The sequence below is a fragment of the Ochlerotatus camptorhynchus genome, unplaced genomic scaffold, assembly GCF_037179485.1.
Source record: "Ochlerotatus camptorhynchus isolate MF236.1 unplaced genomic scaffold, CSIRO-AGI_Acam_v1.1 ptg000211l, whole genome shotgun sequence".
Classification (NCBI taxonomy): Eukaryota; Metazoa; Arthropoda; class Insecta; order Diptera; family Culicidae; genus Ochlerotatus; species Ochlerotatus camptorhynchus.
This window is the reverse complement of record NW_027040701.1, coordinates 1,092,726-1,110,642: the sequence shown is the minus strand read 5'-3', so window position 1 is coordinate 1,110,642 and position 17,917 is coordinate 1,092,726. Positions and strand designations below refer to the sequence as shown.

Below are 17,917 nucleotides of genomic sequence, written 5' to 3'. Positions count from 1 at the left end.
AAATTCTTTCACTTGTACACATTTGAGACCGGTTGAGAAGGTTGCAGAAGCTCTTGCTGTCAAAGGAAGAATTATTACCCCAATGTTTGACTGTGCTTTGCTTGTACAAGGCTGGGAGCTTTTGATGTGGAGTAATTCAAACGTTTTATTTAGTGAGTGTATACGGTCCATACAAAGTTTGGAATTGTTTGTATGAACGACACCGGAGGCAATATTTGTTTATAAAGCTATCAGCATCATGACTCGTGGACTTGTACAACAATTCAGGATTCTGGCTTTTTGAAGGAAACTACTAGAGAATTTTGAGAATGCAATATCAGTTTTGAGGAGAATTTAAGTGGAAATTGACTAAAAGTTCCAGATAAATTGTATTTCACGAAAATTGCAAGAAAACTAAAGGTGAATTCTACGGTGCTATTTTGGGGATTATGTGTGAAACTCCAGGGAATTTAAACTAGTTAGAAGATAGTTTCTAGGAAATTCCTAAGATAAGTCATAAGAATTTAATAAGAATTTCATGGAACTATCGGGAGGGTTCTCAAAAGGAAAATTCACATGACATTTTGAGCATGTTTCCGAAGAAATTCTGAGTATCTTTCCAGTAGATCCTGATAAAAAATTTAAAAGAAATACTAAGGAGAGTTTCGAGAAAATATCAAGAGATTCGCTCAAGAGCATTTGAGAAGTATTTCAAGGGAACTCTGAGTTAAACCCAAGAATCCATATTAATATTTTCGTTCGAAGCGTATTTTTCATACATAGGTTTTTTAATTTCTATACTGGGGGTCACATTTAAAAATTAAAATTCAGACATGTAACGAAAAATCCCAAACACGGACGTAACGATAGAGCACAAATCGAACACACGACACATTGCCCATGCTCACATGAGCGAGCCCAATGCTCGGTTGACCGCTCATCTTTTCACCAATGAAAGGGAGGAGAAAAGCAGCTATAATAAAAATGCTTGCCAAATCGTTTTCTTCGTCACTTGCTTTCGAGCTACGGACGAATAAGCGTCGAACACGACGTATGAGTGGAACAGCACGCATCGCACCAATACGAAGACAACGGACGACGACGAAAACACTCACATCGACCTGAGGAAAGGCTTCCCGCAATAGGCAGCATGACTAGGCCGCCGTCCGAGTCACCGTCTTCCGGTCGGCATCGACTTGCACTGGTGTGGCCACCATTTGAAAAACAACCGGCCCTTTTTAGGATCACCAATTCAAAAACGGAAAGAGTTAAGAACTAATTGATCAACATATTTGTTCCGTTCACTAGCGGTCCTACGTCAACCTTCCGTTCGTGCCCCTAGGCACAGACCCTTCTTCTTATTTTGTATGAAAAAAAGGTTCGAACGAAAACGAGGATATGGGTGAATTTTGGTAAAATAGTTTCTAAACCAAGAAATTTCTGATGAAAATTATGGAGAGAAATTTAAAAAAAATCCTCACGAGCATTATTGAGAATTCAAAGATAAATGAGGAGTAAATTCCAAGAGACTTTCAGAGGAAATTCCTAAAGTTTTCTGAACAGAGTTCCAAGACTGTTGTATTGGAAATTTCTAGGGAATATCGGAGATAATCAGAGGATCATTGTAGAGAGCCCTCAAAGTAACTCTGAAGTTATTTAGGAATGATCCTAAATAAGTCCTTGAGCATTTTTCAAATAAATCCTGACACAAGTTTACAATAAATAATGCAGTAAATGAAGACATTGCAAATTGCTGATGATCCAGAAATTCAAGAACCGGGATTAAGATTATTTTTTAAGAATCTGATACTTTGACTGATAACAAATTTCAACTTCGAGAACGGTCCTAGCGTAGAGGTATGCATCCATGCCTCTCACTCTAAACGTAACGAATTCAAATCTCATCACGAATAACTTAAAATGAGTTAAAGTGACTTAAACGAAAAAAATCAAGATCCTGGAACAATCAAAAAACTGTTCTAGATTATGGGACTAGAAATATTTGAAAAGTATAACCATGAGATAGAGCGATAGTCTGCAAATGAACTCGTACAAATCCTCTATAAAAGCTGACTAAAAGTAAATTGTTACGCGCAAAAAGACCTGTAGTTCGTGATTCAATAACTTTAAAAAGTCCATTAATGGTTGCTTTACAGTACTTTTATTAAAACATCAAAGTTACAGCATTAGATGGTTACATTTCTCCAGTTCTAACGAAATCTCAAACCTTCCGCTTCGCGAACTTATCTGCAAACGCGAACGTGAATCATCCCGGCACATCCCCACGTCCAGTCGCGATGTAAAACTTTTGACCGGGAAAGCTGCTTAAAATCGAGTTTGACGTAAGTTTCGTTATCGATCAAAGTGCAGCCCTTGTGTTTCGTCAAAACACGGTTGTACAAAAGCCTTACACGCTTTTTGGGCTCGAAATTTTGTTTCATGTGCCGGTTCGGATGTTTACTGGCTTTGTACGACTTGTATCCTTCCCTGGCAAGGATGTTCCGCACCGTTTGAAAGTTGGCGTTGTACCTTCTGGGCTCAACACCTTGCTGCGCAGCTGACGATCCCTGGTTCCAGTTTTTTCGTAGGTCCACTGATTCATTTCCACACTCAGGATTTCCTTGTAGGTTTTGAGCACTCGACAAACTGTTGTTTTCGGCATTTTAAGCACAATATGTTTTCTTCTTTCGAGTTCCATTTGACGTTATTTCTCAACGCGATCGACTAATTTGATCAAACTTGCACCAGCTGTTCTCTACAGAAGTGTTAACAAACCACTGTCAAAGATTTTCTATTCCCAACACTAGAGGCGTGCTAACGGCGCGCGAGGGGCGTACCAATTTAGTTTTAGTCAGCATTTACACCAAACGTTAATAATATCCAAGACATGGATAAATTTACTCCCTTCGCTCAGTAGGTAAAGGCGTAGCTACAAAGCAAGACCATGCAGGAGGTGGCTGGGTTCGATTCCCGGTCCGGTCTAGACATTGTTCGGGTTGGAAAATTTCTCGAATTCTCTGGGCATAGGCACTTGCCACACAATTCTACTGATGCAAAAATGGTAACAGGCACCTATAGCTCTCAATTAATAACTGTGGAAGTGCATCTAGAGCACTAAGTTGAGAGCACGCAATAAGCTAATATGCGATAAGCAATAAGCTTGAAAAGGGGAAAAGAAGACGAATATATATGTATGCAGGATGTTTTCAATAATCTGAAACTACCAAAATATTCAAAATTTCGAACATCGGAAATCGAATTGCGAAGACATTAATGAGATTGCTCAATCAACAAAAGCCTACGTGTTAGAGAAATTTGGATTATTTTGGATTTTCCCAGCGATCATTTAGGAAAATTATCACGATCTTTGACATGACCAATTTTTGAAACTCTGGGACATTGCTAATTTGTTGAGATGTCAGACTTAATTTTTGGTACCCCGTACCATGCAGGCACCATTCTTTGTGCGGTTCCCTACTCTGCGTACTCAATCATGTTCAAGAGTTCGTCGTCATTAATATTTTCCTAAATTTAATTGGCGCAACAAAAAGTGCTGAAACGTTGCGATGCACATCGTTCATAATTCGAGAATTTGACGAATAAGCCATAATTAGAGATCGTTTGAACTACAGTCTACAGTCGGCCTCCACTCCGCCGGGTAATTGTCAGGATTAATAGACCATATTCATAATTTCTCAGAATTTGCATAATTCTCTAATCGATTCGTATATGATTCGTATAAGAAATTCTTGTAAAAGGTCCTGTATTTATCTGAAGGAACTTGTTACAGAAATCCAGAAAGATTTTCAGCAGCTTCACAACTTCTATGGCGACTTTTCAAAATCACAAAATTATAAACAATTCACTCAAATACAAAATGCTCTTTCTTTCAGAAGTTCCGTGAAGATTGATCTTTTGTGTCCTTCTAGATTGAATTTCAAAGATTAAAGTCTGTTTTTTACTGCATCTTCAGAATTACTAAAACTCTCACAAAAAATCACACGTGTTTCCATTTTCATTTCCCCTACACACCGGTCGAGAAAAACAGAGCCGATAGAAAATTGCCACACTTTAAGATAACCCCGTGGAAAAAAAAAGTAAAACTTCTACAGTAGCCAGCAGCTACTGGTTCCTGGTGGAGAACCATCGCGAAACACAGAAGCACAAAAAATGCACCTCATTTAAATTTATATCCCCCTATTAATCTTTACCAAAGAGCAGCGAAGCCTGAAATATACAACAACAACAGCAGCACCAACAACCGAAATTAACGATGGCTCGTTAGATAACAACAACGGAACGCGCCAACGCCAAAAGGCTTCTTGGGAATCGCTCTGGAAGTCCGTCCAGTCTTGTCGTCTTGTCTTGAATTCCAACTGCTGCTCTCGATATTGGGTTCTGCCGCCGCTGATGAGTGAGACTGTGTGGGCGAACGTAATGAAAGTGTGTTTTTGTTTGAATTATAAACTCCCAGTTCCAATGCTCCGAAAAAGCACACAAGGACAAAACGCCCGGGGAAGCGGAGCAGCCGGGAGCCCTGTCAATTGATTAAATTATTATGATGAGAAATGGTAAAGTTGCTCCCTGCCACCAGACTTGAGCCGAAAAGTCGTCGTCGTCGACGTCGTGAAAAGCTCACAGACAAAGTCATTATTTTAACTGGTGTAGAGATAACGATAATAATTAGAAAAAGAGTTTTCTTGTGCTGTCGCAGGTCTCTTTCACCTCCCCCTGGCGACGCACGGAATCCAAGTGTGGGCGCGACAGGATCTACGTAGTTATAAATTCTCCGCTAATTATTTGAATAAATTATCCATTTCTTATCCCCGGTTTTATATTTCGGAAGTGCTTGGGGTAGCTTTCGGCAACAAGAGGAATCGAGGAATAAAAGTTCAACCCCACACCACCGCGTACTCCAAGCGGCGTTGTTGGATAAAGTTGTCTCCAAGGTTCAGATTAAGCGGTGAGAGTCACCCCTTTTGTTGAATAGATCCTTCGTGAAAAAACGGCCAACGGATCTTCAAACCAGACTGATTTTATACCCCACAGCCGCTTCCAGGAGCAGTTTAATTTCATAAAATTGAAGCACATTTACGGCAAACTTCTAAGAGGGAAAAAATAAATTATATGAAAATAACAAAAGTTTTTCTCATTTTCACCTCGGCGGAAAGCGGACTTCTTCTCGAACTGGTGGTGGCGGGGAAAAAAAAACTTAGCGTAGGCTGAAATGTGAAAAGTCAGCACCGGAGCACAGATAGCAGAATGCGCTCCAGCAACAAATTCCTGCTTGTGCCTGCCTACTAAACAAAGGCGAAGAGCATAACTTTTCCGGGCAAATCCCACCGCTGCCCAACCTATCCTCGAACCATCAAACTAGAACACAACAAGCAGAAAAAAATGCAGCAAAGTCTGTGGCCGACATCGTCACCACCAACTCCGTCATAGCTGTCGTCATCGGCTCGGTGTTGGTCGCACAGACGACCACGATGATGACGACGACGACGACGACTACCAAGTACATATTTTTTATTTTAATCACAATAATTTTATTGCAGCATTTCTGTATAATTACAGCGTATTTTTTTATGCGCCGCATCATCCCTTGGCAAGAGGGGTCGGACGGCCGACCGACCGGCGGGGACGGGTAGTTGGATAAAACTTTGTTTGTACAAGGTCGATAAGAATGTTAACAACAACGGCCACCAACCAGACAACAGCGGCCATAGTCAGTTAGTTAGTCTCGGTGTAGTGTTTGGTCATTACCTCATAAAAAAAATTAACAAAGCAACAATGCTGGTGGGCTCGGAAAACTATCCAAGCCCCGGGTGCGGTGAGGTGACCTGGCTATTAGCTAATGGACAATTTCACTTAGCGGAAAAGCAGTGAGTAATGATTATCACCCGAAAAAAAAACATGAGACGAGTAGTGACACTCGCGCCGTTATTTCAATACGGTTTGGATTAGTTGGTCGGACGAGAAGCATTTCTATTTGCATATGGCCGGATTAAGTTTGCATTCTGCTGAGCAAAGTTTTCTGACTTCCAATAGCTGTAAGTGCAAAGCGACTGATGATAATAAGGAGGAAGTGGGTTTAATTCCTGAATTTTTTCTCGCATTTCTTCAGCAATATAAAGTTAACGAACGAATTGCATCGACCTTCTCCAATTTGATCTAAAATTGGTGGGACTACTTCGTTAGGCCAAAACTAAAAAAATATAAAAACTTTTGTGCCAATCGGCTCTGAGGCTACCCCTCCTTTTTACCGATTTATAATAAACACCAATTTTATTTTTTTTTACGTGTCTCTGGAACCATGAAAGATACAAGCGATATTGGGTCTTCTTTTTGAAGAACTTCGTACGTACAATAACAATTTGTGACAGCAATTTAAAAAAAAATTACCAAATTTAAAAATGGAGCAATAATTACAAGTTGGGAAAACTGCGAAAAAAAAAGTGATTTAAGCATTGGATTGCACTAAAACATCTGATTCTTCAATTGACTTACAGATGAGAAGTTCTACGCCAAATGAAGAAATGTAAAATCTCGAACTTCACGAATCTGCATGGAACAATTCATAATTGTTTGTTATGGGAAATGATTCACATTTTTACTAAAATTCGACCATTTTTGGACTTGTTAAATTTTGAAAACAGCGTCTTTGAATTTTTTCATAAAATTATTCCATAAAAACGGCACTTCTGATCAAAATGTCGTCTGAAACAAAGTTGTAAATAATGTTATTTCTGGGAAAAAAAAACAAAAAAAAAGTTTTTATTAATCCCAAGGAAAAAAAAAATGTTATTTTTTTTTCTTGTTCTAAATTATGGACATTTACAAATTGAAAGAAACCGTAGAACAAAAACTTTGGTTAAATTATTAAACTTTTTTTTATTAAATTGTTTTTTCATGTATTTTATACTCAAAAAAGCGTACTAACAAGAGGTTCAAAAATTTGACCAGAAGTTCTTGTTCTTTGAAGTGACCGTGGTTATGAACATATCGAAAGTTTTCATTTAACATAAGTATTTTATTTTTATTTTTTTCATAAACCGGACAACAATATTTTGAAATATTTGGTTTTTAATATTTTTTTAGATCATAAAATTAACTGAAAAACAAGTTTTGCCTATTTGTTTTTACCAGAAACCCATTATTTGTCTCAGTTCGATCAAAAAACCGTTTCCGAGCTACACTTTTTTGAAAAAAAATCAAAAGAAGCCATTTTGAAAATTTTACAAAATGAAAAATAGACGAATTTGAGCGAAACTGTGAATTATTGTCCATAACAAACCCTTGCGCAAAGTTTAATACAAGTCGGTTATTTGCCTGAAACTGATCTTATTTGATCGTTTTAAGCAACTTTCAATAATATTTTAATATTCTAGATTGAAGCGTTTTGTTGTAACTTACTTACTTAGGGGCTGTTCATAAACTACGTAGACAGTTTATGGGGGGGGGGGTTGAAATCATCCACGGTCAATTAAAAAAATGTATGGACAATTGTCTACGCAGGAGGAGGGGGGTCAAGAATCCCAAAGAACTGTCTACATAGTTAATAAACAGCCCCTTATTAGGGTACATCACCGTGATATGGAAAAACTCATTAAGAGAGAACAACCTTTTTTTTAATTCCACTTGGGGTCCGAAACAACTATGCAAAATTTGGCGACGATTGGTTGTAACCAGCCATTTCGCATTGCATTTGAAATTTATATGGAATTTAGTATGGGAAAAACCTACTTTTTTTGCATTATCATTCCCATGAACAACAATTTTACTTGAACTATGCAACTAATGGTGTTAAAGTATAGTCCAGAAAGTGCCTAACAACTTCGCCCAAGAATATACGGTACTAGGGGAAATCGATATAATGTCGGCCTTAATGCCCCTAATTTGGGCCCATACATAAATTCAGCAATCGACTAAATTTTCAATAGCAACCAAAAATATCCATAAGTACCGTCCCAATGACGCGTTCATCTAGATAAAATAAATAAATAGTAGCTTTTTAGCGATGGGCCCAATCTTAGATATATAGGCCAACATTAGAGCCATTCCCCTATAATGTCTCTAGAAAAAAGTTATAACTGTTCAAATATATATAGTTTGAATTTAATTTAAAAAATCACTTTTTCTGCCAACACTGCCTGTGTATCAGTCAGATTTCAAACTATAATAATTTCGGAATTTCTTATCTTATCGATTTGATATCTTCTGATGAATTCTTCAAAAACAATTGCTTTATCTCATAAGAGTAGTAGAAGGTGGTGAGGGGTGGAGGTGGGGGTGGTGGTGTGTTCATACTACATTACTTAGTAAATAAAATTTCAAACTGAAATAACTTCGGAGTATCTTATCTTATCAATTTGGTATGTTCATATGAATTATTCAAAAACAATTGCTCAATCTCATAAGTGCAGTAAGAGATGAAGAGGAGGATTACTATACCCCGGCTCCCTTACACTTTTCAATGGAAGTAAAGCTTTAAACTGAAATAACTTCGGTTTTCTCATGTTCTCGAGTTGGTATGTTCAGTTATGTTATTCAAAAATATTTGCTCAATCTAATAGGCGTAGTTGAATGTGCAGGGGGGGGGGGGGGGCTCTCGTATATCAATGAAAGTAATGTCCATCCGAACATACCAACTCGAGAAGATGGGGAACTCCGAACTTATTTCAGTCTGTAACTTTACTTTCATTGTTATATATACTATACTATAAACCGTCTCACCCAATATTCAACTATTAGATAGGGCAAATATTTTTGAATGACACATTTGAACATACAAACTTAACAAGTTGAGAATCACCGACATTGAACAAATGTTTTTGAATAATTGATTTGAAGATACCAACTCGAAAAGATAAGAAACGTCAACATTATTTCAGTTTGAAATCTGACTTTCGTTGCCACACCGGCAGTGTTGGCAGGAAAAGTGATTTTTTTGCATTCAATTCGAAATATCGATCTTTTAACAGTTATAACTTTTTTTAGAGACATTATAGCACCGTACATTTTTCGGCAAAGTTGTTAGGCACTTTCTGACCTATACTTTTTCATAATTAGTAGCATGGTTCAAGCAAAATTGTAGTCCATAGAAATGAAAAAGCAAAAAGGTTGTGTTTGTACAAAACGTGTGCAACTACCCTACCCAAATACTCATATCAATACACAAGTGCCGCAAGCGTAGTGTTATCATGCCTACCGTTCTATTGTAAAGATTGCAAATAAATTCAATAGTTCGCATGCCTCTGGCATGGCAGGATGGCCCGATAAACGACCGTGTTTTATTTTCACCATCTATTCACACAACGTAGGGAAGTTCTGCCCGTGCGCGATCAGGTTGGTTTTCCCATATTAATTTCCATACAAATTTCAAATGCAATGAGGAATGCCGGGTTACAACTAATTGTCGCCAAATTTTGCACAGTTGTTTGGTACCCCAAATGGAACCAAGTAAACATTGTTCTGAAAAAATGATCATGATGACCAAACCTATTATATATGTATCCTGCACAACCCTAGTGGTCTATAGGGCCAACGTGAAAGATTTCCATCCTGAGCGGCTGCTCGCATTTGCCCTGATCTGGGCTCAGGTCAGATTTCAGTAGACTTCCTTTATTTTATTGTTGAGACTCCGCTGCCATGAGCCTGCCTGAGTCAGCCCCTACTGCGATTTCGCTTCCACAGTAGCGGTGATAGTATACAACCTTGTCTCAAACCTCCAACTACTCGGATAGGGTACACAGTTCGAAAAAGTAGTGTAAATTTCTGTTCAATATGATGCACATAAATGGAGCGTCACATATCATATACGTTTACATTATATATCATGTAAAGTTCTAACACATGTCACGCAATGTAGCAAATATTGTATACAACAGCCCATATTTGTAAACAACATTGTTTACAAGTTGCTCGGTTGCGTGAAATGAAATACAAGTTTACGTGAATGAATGTTTACATCACAATTTAAATTCAGAATTTTTATCTGTGTAGAACAAGGCTCCGATATGCAGGACTCTACATGTGAAAGCATCGTACTGCGCTTCGGTGAGGATAACTATTTTGCGACTCAGGGCGTCCCACAGATTTTCTTGCTTGAATCGGTCGAATTTTTTTTCGTAGTCAATGAATACCAAATAGAGGCACACTTGGAATTCGTCGTTCTGCTCCAGGATGATGCGGAGCGTGACAATATAGTTCACACAAGATCTTCCGGCACGGAATCCAACCTGCTGCCGCCGGAGAGTCGCGTCGATCTTCTCCTGTATCCGATTCAGAATAAATTTATACAGAACTTTGAGAACAACACACAGTAACACGATGCCACGGCAGTTGTCGCACACAGTCAGATCCCTCTTCTTAGGAACCTTCACTAAGACGCCCTGCATCCAGTCGGCCGGAAAAGTCGCGGTGTCCCAGATATTACAGCATAGATAATGCAACATTTGTGCGGATAGCACTGGGTCACCTTTGAGCATCTCTTCTGATATGTGATCGACCCCGGGAGCCTTGTTGGATTTAATTTGTTTCAGCTGGGCAGTGGGGTCGGTAAGTAACTGTTCAATCGCATCTTTCACTGGCATCTCCGGATTCATCCTTGTTCCACTCAGTTTTGGTGCAATGGATCATTGAAAGAAACGTGCAATCGTTTAAATTCAATATCTCTTAAACGAGCTTTGATAGTTGAGTATGTAATTTCTTTATAGTTTCCTTAAATGAGCTTAGCTTAAACTGTTTGGCATTGTTAAACAGTTTAGACATCTTAATATAATTTCAACCATTATAATGCGTGGATATGAATGAGTATATATGAACGAATGTATATTAACCCCGAGTACGCCGCGGGTAATCGGTTTCCCAAGTTAACGTAGGTTTTAAGTTAATTTAAGGAAAGTTAAATTGACAGACACAAGGAAAAAAGATAAATGAAGAAGTGAAGAAGTAAAAGCTGTAAAACCGTTTATTGTAATATTTAATCATTTTCTTCAATAAAAAAAACCATTAATGGGCTTTATTGCAACACCGTAAAGGCATTACTGGTAACACTGCAAAAGTTCTGACCGGTCATGTATTAGGTATGGCAAAATACGTTACGAGGAGGAAGGGAGATCTAAAATTGGTCAAATATATGCTACGTCATTTATGAATAGTCGCTTAGCACTCTGAACACGATGCCTCCGGTAAAATGTGTTACGGCAACCTTCCAATGTTTGAAAAATCAAAGTGTAGCCATTTATTGACGAATTTCAAATCTAATGGCACCATTTAAACCTACAACTTTAAGGATTTAATCGGTGTCAATAGATTTAAAATCGATCAACAAACTGCTAAGCTATGATTTTTTTTAAACTTTGCCAAATTGCCGTTACACATTTTATCGGAGGCATCGTGTTCGAAGTGTTAAAGGGTCAAATTGACCAGCAATTTGTCGCATACGGTTCGAGATTCTGTTCAGAAAATGGTGCGGATGATTTTGTGGGAGTGTGTACTCAGAACAAGGCCATTTTTCAGAACCTATCAACCACGATACAGTATTGTCAGAGATGCCTTTGCGGTGATGCACAGGCAACAGTATTGTTTTTGCGTTATCAAGGTTATTTTGGTGGAGTATAGTCTGATTTGACGTTTTCGGCTGTTTTTGAGAGTGTTTAGGTTGCTAAAGGGTTGATTTTAGGGCTGCTTTATTATTTGATTCAAGGGCAGTTTGAGCGCTTTCAGACGCCATTCACGCAGGATCTAAAAATTTTCTTTTATAAAGCAATTATTTAGTCATTGAACCAAAATTATATAATTTTAGAGCAGACATAAATATCAATAGCAATGAATTGAAAACCCATTTAGAAATACTTTGGGAATTCTATGGGAATTCAGTCTGGTGAACTTCAGCGATTGATCGAAGGAACTTTTAAGATCAGATCTAGTCAATTAGATTAGAACCACGAACCCAAGGTTGCTTGAGTTGGAGTTTGGAAATATGCAAATACCATGAGTATAAGATATATGGAAGAAAAAATAATGTAAGTCCCAAGCACTACATGATTGCTACTTTGGCTTTGAGTTCGAAGGGTTATGAAGGTTAGCCTTGTAGCTTATTGGAACTGTTTAGAAAAATGACAATGTTTAAATGGCTTCGATGGCAGGGATAGGAGCTACTACATGGTTGCAGAGACTAACTCAGTGAGAGAGTCAATTTTACTCAGTTGCATTGGGAATTGCTTATAAAGCAAGTCACTTAGATATGAGTCTGACAGCTTAAGACTCTGGATGCTCCAAGCTCTGCTAGCTGAAGAGACTTACCCATCAATGAAAACAAAACAACAAATTAGCAATTAATGAAAACAATACAATAGATAGCGTTAATTCTTGGCTTATGCACTCGACACATACGATGAGCCTCGAAGTACTCGCGGGTGTTCTCCTACTGACAGATCGTTTCGCTGAGCTGTCTTTTTCGGTTTCTCATCCGTTGTGAAGTAATGAATCCTTTGGTAATATAACCCTTTGGAGGTTGGTCCTTCTTCATTAATCTTCAATCGTGTTTGCTTTCAAGACTTCGATGATTTCTCTGTAAATTTTGATCTGACCATGATGCAAGAAATCCAGGAATACCAGATCACCATCGGTCGATGGTTGTTCCCTCATTTTTTGCAATCAAGTAACGATAAATGATTTTTCACAGATGGGTCAACCATAAATGCTTCCACTGGATTTGGTGTATTTAATCAATTCCATAGCGCCTCCTATAAACTGAAGAAAGCATGATCCGTATACGTTGCGGAACTCGCAGCTATATTTTACGCAGTAGAGCGAATTGCCTCACTACCTTCTGACCATTATTTAATTTTTACGGATAGTCTTAGCTCATTGGAGGCTATTCGTTCAATGAGACCGATGAAGCACTCCTCGTATTTCCTGCCTGAAATACAGTCTAAACTGAGTGATTTATCTAACTGCTCCTATACTATCACCTTAGCTTGGGTCCCATCTCATTGCTCAATTCCGGGTAATGAGAAAGCGGACTCGTTGGCTAAGGCGATATTTTTGAGCGACAAATCGCCTTCAACGAATTTTTCTCCATTGCTCGTCAGCAAGTCCTCATCAGTTGGCAACAAAAATGGAATGGTGAATTGGGAACATGGTTACATTCTATTCTCCCACAGGTGTCGAATAAACCATGGTTCAAAGGGTTGGACATGAGCCGCGACTTTATACGCGTTATATCAAGGCTTATGTCCAACCACTGCTCGTGCACTTCTTTCGAATTGCTCTACCTTACATGTACCTTACACCGTGTTGCCAGATCTGAGTTATCCACATCCCTCAGGGCTCGAGGAAAACAACCGATACTCGATACCCGTTAGAGATGTCTTGGCGAGCCGAGATCTCGACTATTTGAATTTATTTTGTGTGTTTTTAAAACGGATAGATCTGAGGATTTAGTAGTTAGTGTCATCTTGTGTTCTCCCAATTTGTTAGCTGCCCATCGGTGTACCCCCATGTTTGTCTTTATCATCAGAGTGTCGCTTAGTTCGAGATCAAGAGCACATTGCTCTCCAAAACTTGTGTTCACAATCCCTACCCTGCCATCCATTTGTTACAATTTGCTACCCCTAACCGCGAGATAGCCGCAAATAATCGGCCCCCGCTTTACTAACGTTAGTTTTGAGTAATTTTGTAATATAATCAATAAATATAGGCTCCGCAAAGCTACAGCAAATGAGCCTGGAAAAATAAACGCATTATAAAAAAAAAATAGTGCTAATCCTCAAAATTCTCATAAGAAATTCAAGTCCAAACGAACATTTCTAGCTTTTTCGGACACCACCTTTAAATTGAATTTAAGGTACACGACCGCTGAGACTAACTCAATGAGAGATTAATTTTTACTAAGATGTATAAGAATTTTCTACAAGGCCGTTAAGGTAAACTGAATACATTTTCATCAAAAATCTGCTCGGATATGAAGAAAACTGAAGAAAGTTTAATCAGTCTATGAATAGTAGGCTGAGTGATTTTTGACGTAGAACTTCGTATTTGTGGACTATACTGGGACGCAAATAAAAAAAAAGTGTGGTAAAATAGTGTTAGCTTGTACGCTTGTAACTTTGTCATTTATAGATGAAATCAAAATCCAAATACGCCAAGCGATAGGAAATAGCTCTACAAATATGCTGAAGTAAATACTTTTAAATGTAGAATATCATAACACGGCAAATATATCTGACTCATATTTGAGTACCGTTCACTCAAATTCATAAAAGCGTAAATCATAGATTGAGTAAATTTTTACTCAAATATAAGTAAATATCACTCATATATGTGTTAATGTCACTCAAATTTGAATGACATTTATGTGATTTTATTTAAGCTCCGAGAAGCTTCCGAATTTAAGCCATGGTAAATAAATGAATAAACAAAAAAAAAAAATATGTGATTTTCGTTAAATTTTCCAATCAAGATTTGTTTCCGCATTAGCTGGACATATGATCCAGCTGCAGGCAGTTGATAGGGTTTAGATCTAATTTTGGGTCTACTAACCCACAACCGCAACAAAAATTTCTAAAAACATGTATGAAAGATTGTCTTCTCAGACGGAGGGGGAGGGTATATAAAAATGGAATACGTAGTTTATGAACAACCCCTTTTAACACAAAATGTAACGCATTTTGTTAGTTTGGCACAAATTAGTTTGGTGATTGTCTATGACCATTTCGTTTTTAATTTTGTATGAGCAATTGTCTATGCAGGGGTCTAGAATTAAAAAAAACTCTACGTAGTTTCTGAACAGCTCCTTAAACAAAAAAAAAACACGCTTCAGTTTCATCCATTATCATTTGCAGAAAGCGCCAGCAAGAGCCAGCAAGTGTAGCAAAACATTTCTCAATCCACCCGATAGGTGTCATGTGGAGCAAGCAGCACCAAGATTTATGGTATCTGCTGGAAGACATTCACCCAGGCAGAGCTTAGCCCCACGCCATACGTAGCCACTTTCACGAATCACATCTCACTAGTATATACGCTCACACAGAGTAGGTTGGTTAAGGGTAGCTTCAGTGTTATTGCCATTTTTATTTCCATCCATCCTCTGGACACAAAGCGGGACTTCCTTTCTTCTAAAACGACGACGGCACCTACCGAAAGTTTAGTCCTTCTTATCTGCACCACCCTTAAGGCAGTCTCTCCGCAACAAGGATAGTTGTAGTCCTTTTTTTTATTGGAATCATCCGGTACTGCTCTTTTCTAGCTGGGTAGATTGCCTTCTTTCCATTTTTATTAAACCATTATTAAAGCACTCCCCCCGGCTCGTGTCGGTGGCGATGGAACTGGACCTTGGCCGGAGAAAGGAACAATCAGAGATAGTAGTGGTACATGGTGGACGGCCGGTGGAACCATCCAAAGGAGCAGCAAAAATAGAAGGTGAAAAATGATCCTTGCCAGCAAAATGTGTTTTGTCTCCGTTTTACTCCGAAGCTATTCATCCTGGATGGCGCTGGTGGTGGTAGTCGGGTGGAAACTGCTGGCGAGCAAAGACTATTATCCTGAACCCCCGGATAGAAAGAAACCTTAACTGAGCTGCTTCCTTCGTTCTTCGTCGTCGTCGTCGTCGTCGTCGGTGGTCAGTGATTATCTCTGAGCCGGGCATTCGTCGTTCGGGCATTGTTGAATACGCATTCTTCTGCTGTGGTGTACAAAAGAGATAAAGCTCTTTAGTTGACCATCACCACCTTTCTCTCTCGGTGAACCGGGAGCGCACCACCTGTTATGGATGGTTGATCCCGAATGGCCTTTATCACCGCCGCCGCCTCAATTCCACCCACAGGAGCACCCATTATTAGGATTAGATAGGGTTGCCTGCGTTGTGCCGAGGTGGGTCGGTGGCAGCGGTGGCGGGTGGATCGATGTAAAAGCTATTTCCTATCGCATGTTACAGCAGATTATAGTGGCGTGGGCGGATGGACTACGCCGGGCCGGGTGTCCCAACTATCTACTTACATCTATCGGACTAGCCATCTCTGTGTGGGGACGGATGGTGTTTGTTGCTTCTGCCAGCCCAGTTGTTGTGGGTTGTTATTTTCAACACCGTATCATCAACATTGATGTTATGTTCTGATTGGGATTCTAAATAGAACCAGAAATTGGAGCAGTACGCCTCGGTAGTTTAGATTGAATCGAACCGGGTCGTTGTCTCTTATTGAGAAGAGTTCAGTTGCTGGTTGAATTGATAAGCTGACGGGGCAGAAACGGATTTCAGGCAACTGGAAATGCAGAATCGTAATCCGAACGATAGTAAGCGATAGGAGTTTTACACAGCATCACAATGAGCTTTTTATGTTTGTTTCTAAATTTGTATACAACAGTAGACTTACAGATATTATTCTGTTTTTCATGATTTTTTAGGTTTAAATTCATCACTGATTGGGACATAAGTTTGGTGTTGACTTGAAACCCTTCAAGGCATTCCAGTTCAGTTAAAAAATTGAGACTATATTGCAAATCCCAGCAAAAGTCATATGTTTTTGTATGGTACATTTTTATTCGGGTGTCCATCTTCCGAAAGAGAACCATTTGGAATTCACATAATAATTATCAAACACTTTTCAAAAGCCTCATAGCTGTATCATTCCAAAAACTTTTGACTGAATATCTCCTAAACCAATTCGTGACTAAATTCAATGCGTTCAATGATGTTTAATTACGAACAAAATAGAATTGGTAGCTGACAGTTTTACAAGTATTTCCTTTTATGCTATACAAGCATGACATGACTATGGAATTGTTAAAATTCCTCAAAAGTATCATATTACAAAACATGCTCTAAAACAAGCGCCATACGTAAAGCCATACTAGATTAAGCACATATTTCATTTTACTGCCCAAAATCTGCACACAGATTAGCTGTGCGGTGTGGATTAGAAATTCTATCATCAAACTTGCCTACTTTTATGACCTCTCACACCGTCTCCAACGCCGGTCGTCTTGCTGCAAAACATCTCCACATTTTTATTTCCCTCGTTAAATTATCCACTCTTTGAATACTGCGCTAGAGACGGAGAGAGACACACAGACTGAGGATTGGAAAGCAGCAAACACAAAAGTTTTATTTTCTCATTTTCCGGAGAAATGGCTTTTTCCTCAGCCCTGGCCCCGTCGACCGACGGCCGCCAGGCGGGCGGTGCAATAAGAACACATAAACAAACTTTAACCAGATTATCATAATTCCTCGGACGAGTGAACGGAAACGTCCTGCTGTTGTCAAAGTCGTTAAAAATTTGTCTCACTTTCTGGTTTATGACTCGACGTGTGATTTGAAAAAAAAATAAGCGAATTCTAGCACTAGAGCTTACCTCTTAACGCCTTCATGTGCGCCACCGCCATCCGCAGGATCGTCAGTTTGTCCGGCTTCCGCGCCAGGGCACTGCACGTGGGCACCATGTCCGACAGTTCCGTGATGTAGGCGGTCATTTTGTTCCGCCTCCGCCGTTCGATCTCGCAGTGGTTTTCTCTACTGCAAAAGGGGATAATGAAAAAAAATACGACCAACGTTACAAAACAACTAGTGCGGGGTGCGAGAGATGGCTGCGAAGGTGGAAACGTGTATCGATAGTTATACAGCAATTGCATAGAAAAAAGTTAGAGAAATGAAAATCATGAAAATCGATTATAATCAACGTTTTTCAATGTAAAACTACGATTAAAGCCCATATTCATATTAAAAAAAAAAAAAAACTAGATTTAATTTACTAGATCTTTCATTGGACATTTTGATCCAAAAAATCGGTTCAGTTATTCACAAGTAATGATATTAAAAAAATAGAGAAAATGCTGATGAAAGGAGCAAAATTACAAATTATCACGAAATTCTAAGATCCACTATAACTTTTTTTTCTATGGAATTGCTGTATAGTAACATTGACAATTGGTCCGAATT

The 17,917-nt window shown here is 38.8% G+C and overlaps 1 protein-coding gene across 5 annotated transcripts in view; it reads right to left on the bottom strand.

Annotated features, from left to right (window-relative positions):
* tgo (Aryl hydrocarbon receptor nuclear translocator homolog tgo) overlaps window positions 1-17,917 on the bottom strand; it is a 456,070-nt gene that overhangs the window by 118,243 nt on the left and 319,910 nt on the right. For all 5 annotated transcript variants that reach the window (XM_065224445.1, XM_065224441.1, XM_065224442.1 and 2 more), the window contains one exon: window positions 17,334-17,494. In XM_065224445.1, the coding sequence (XP_065080517.1) occupies window positions 17,334-17,494 (161 nt within the window). The remainder of the gene's footprint in view (window positions 1-17,333; window positions 17,495-17,917) is intronic.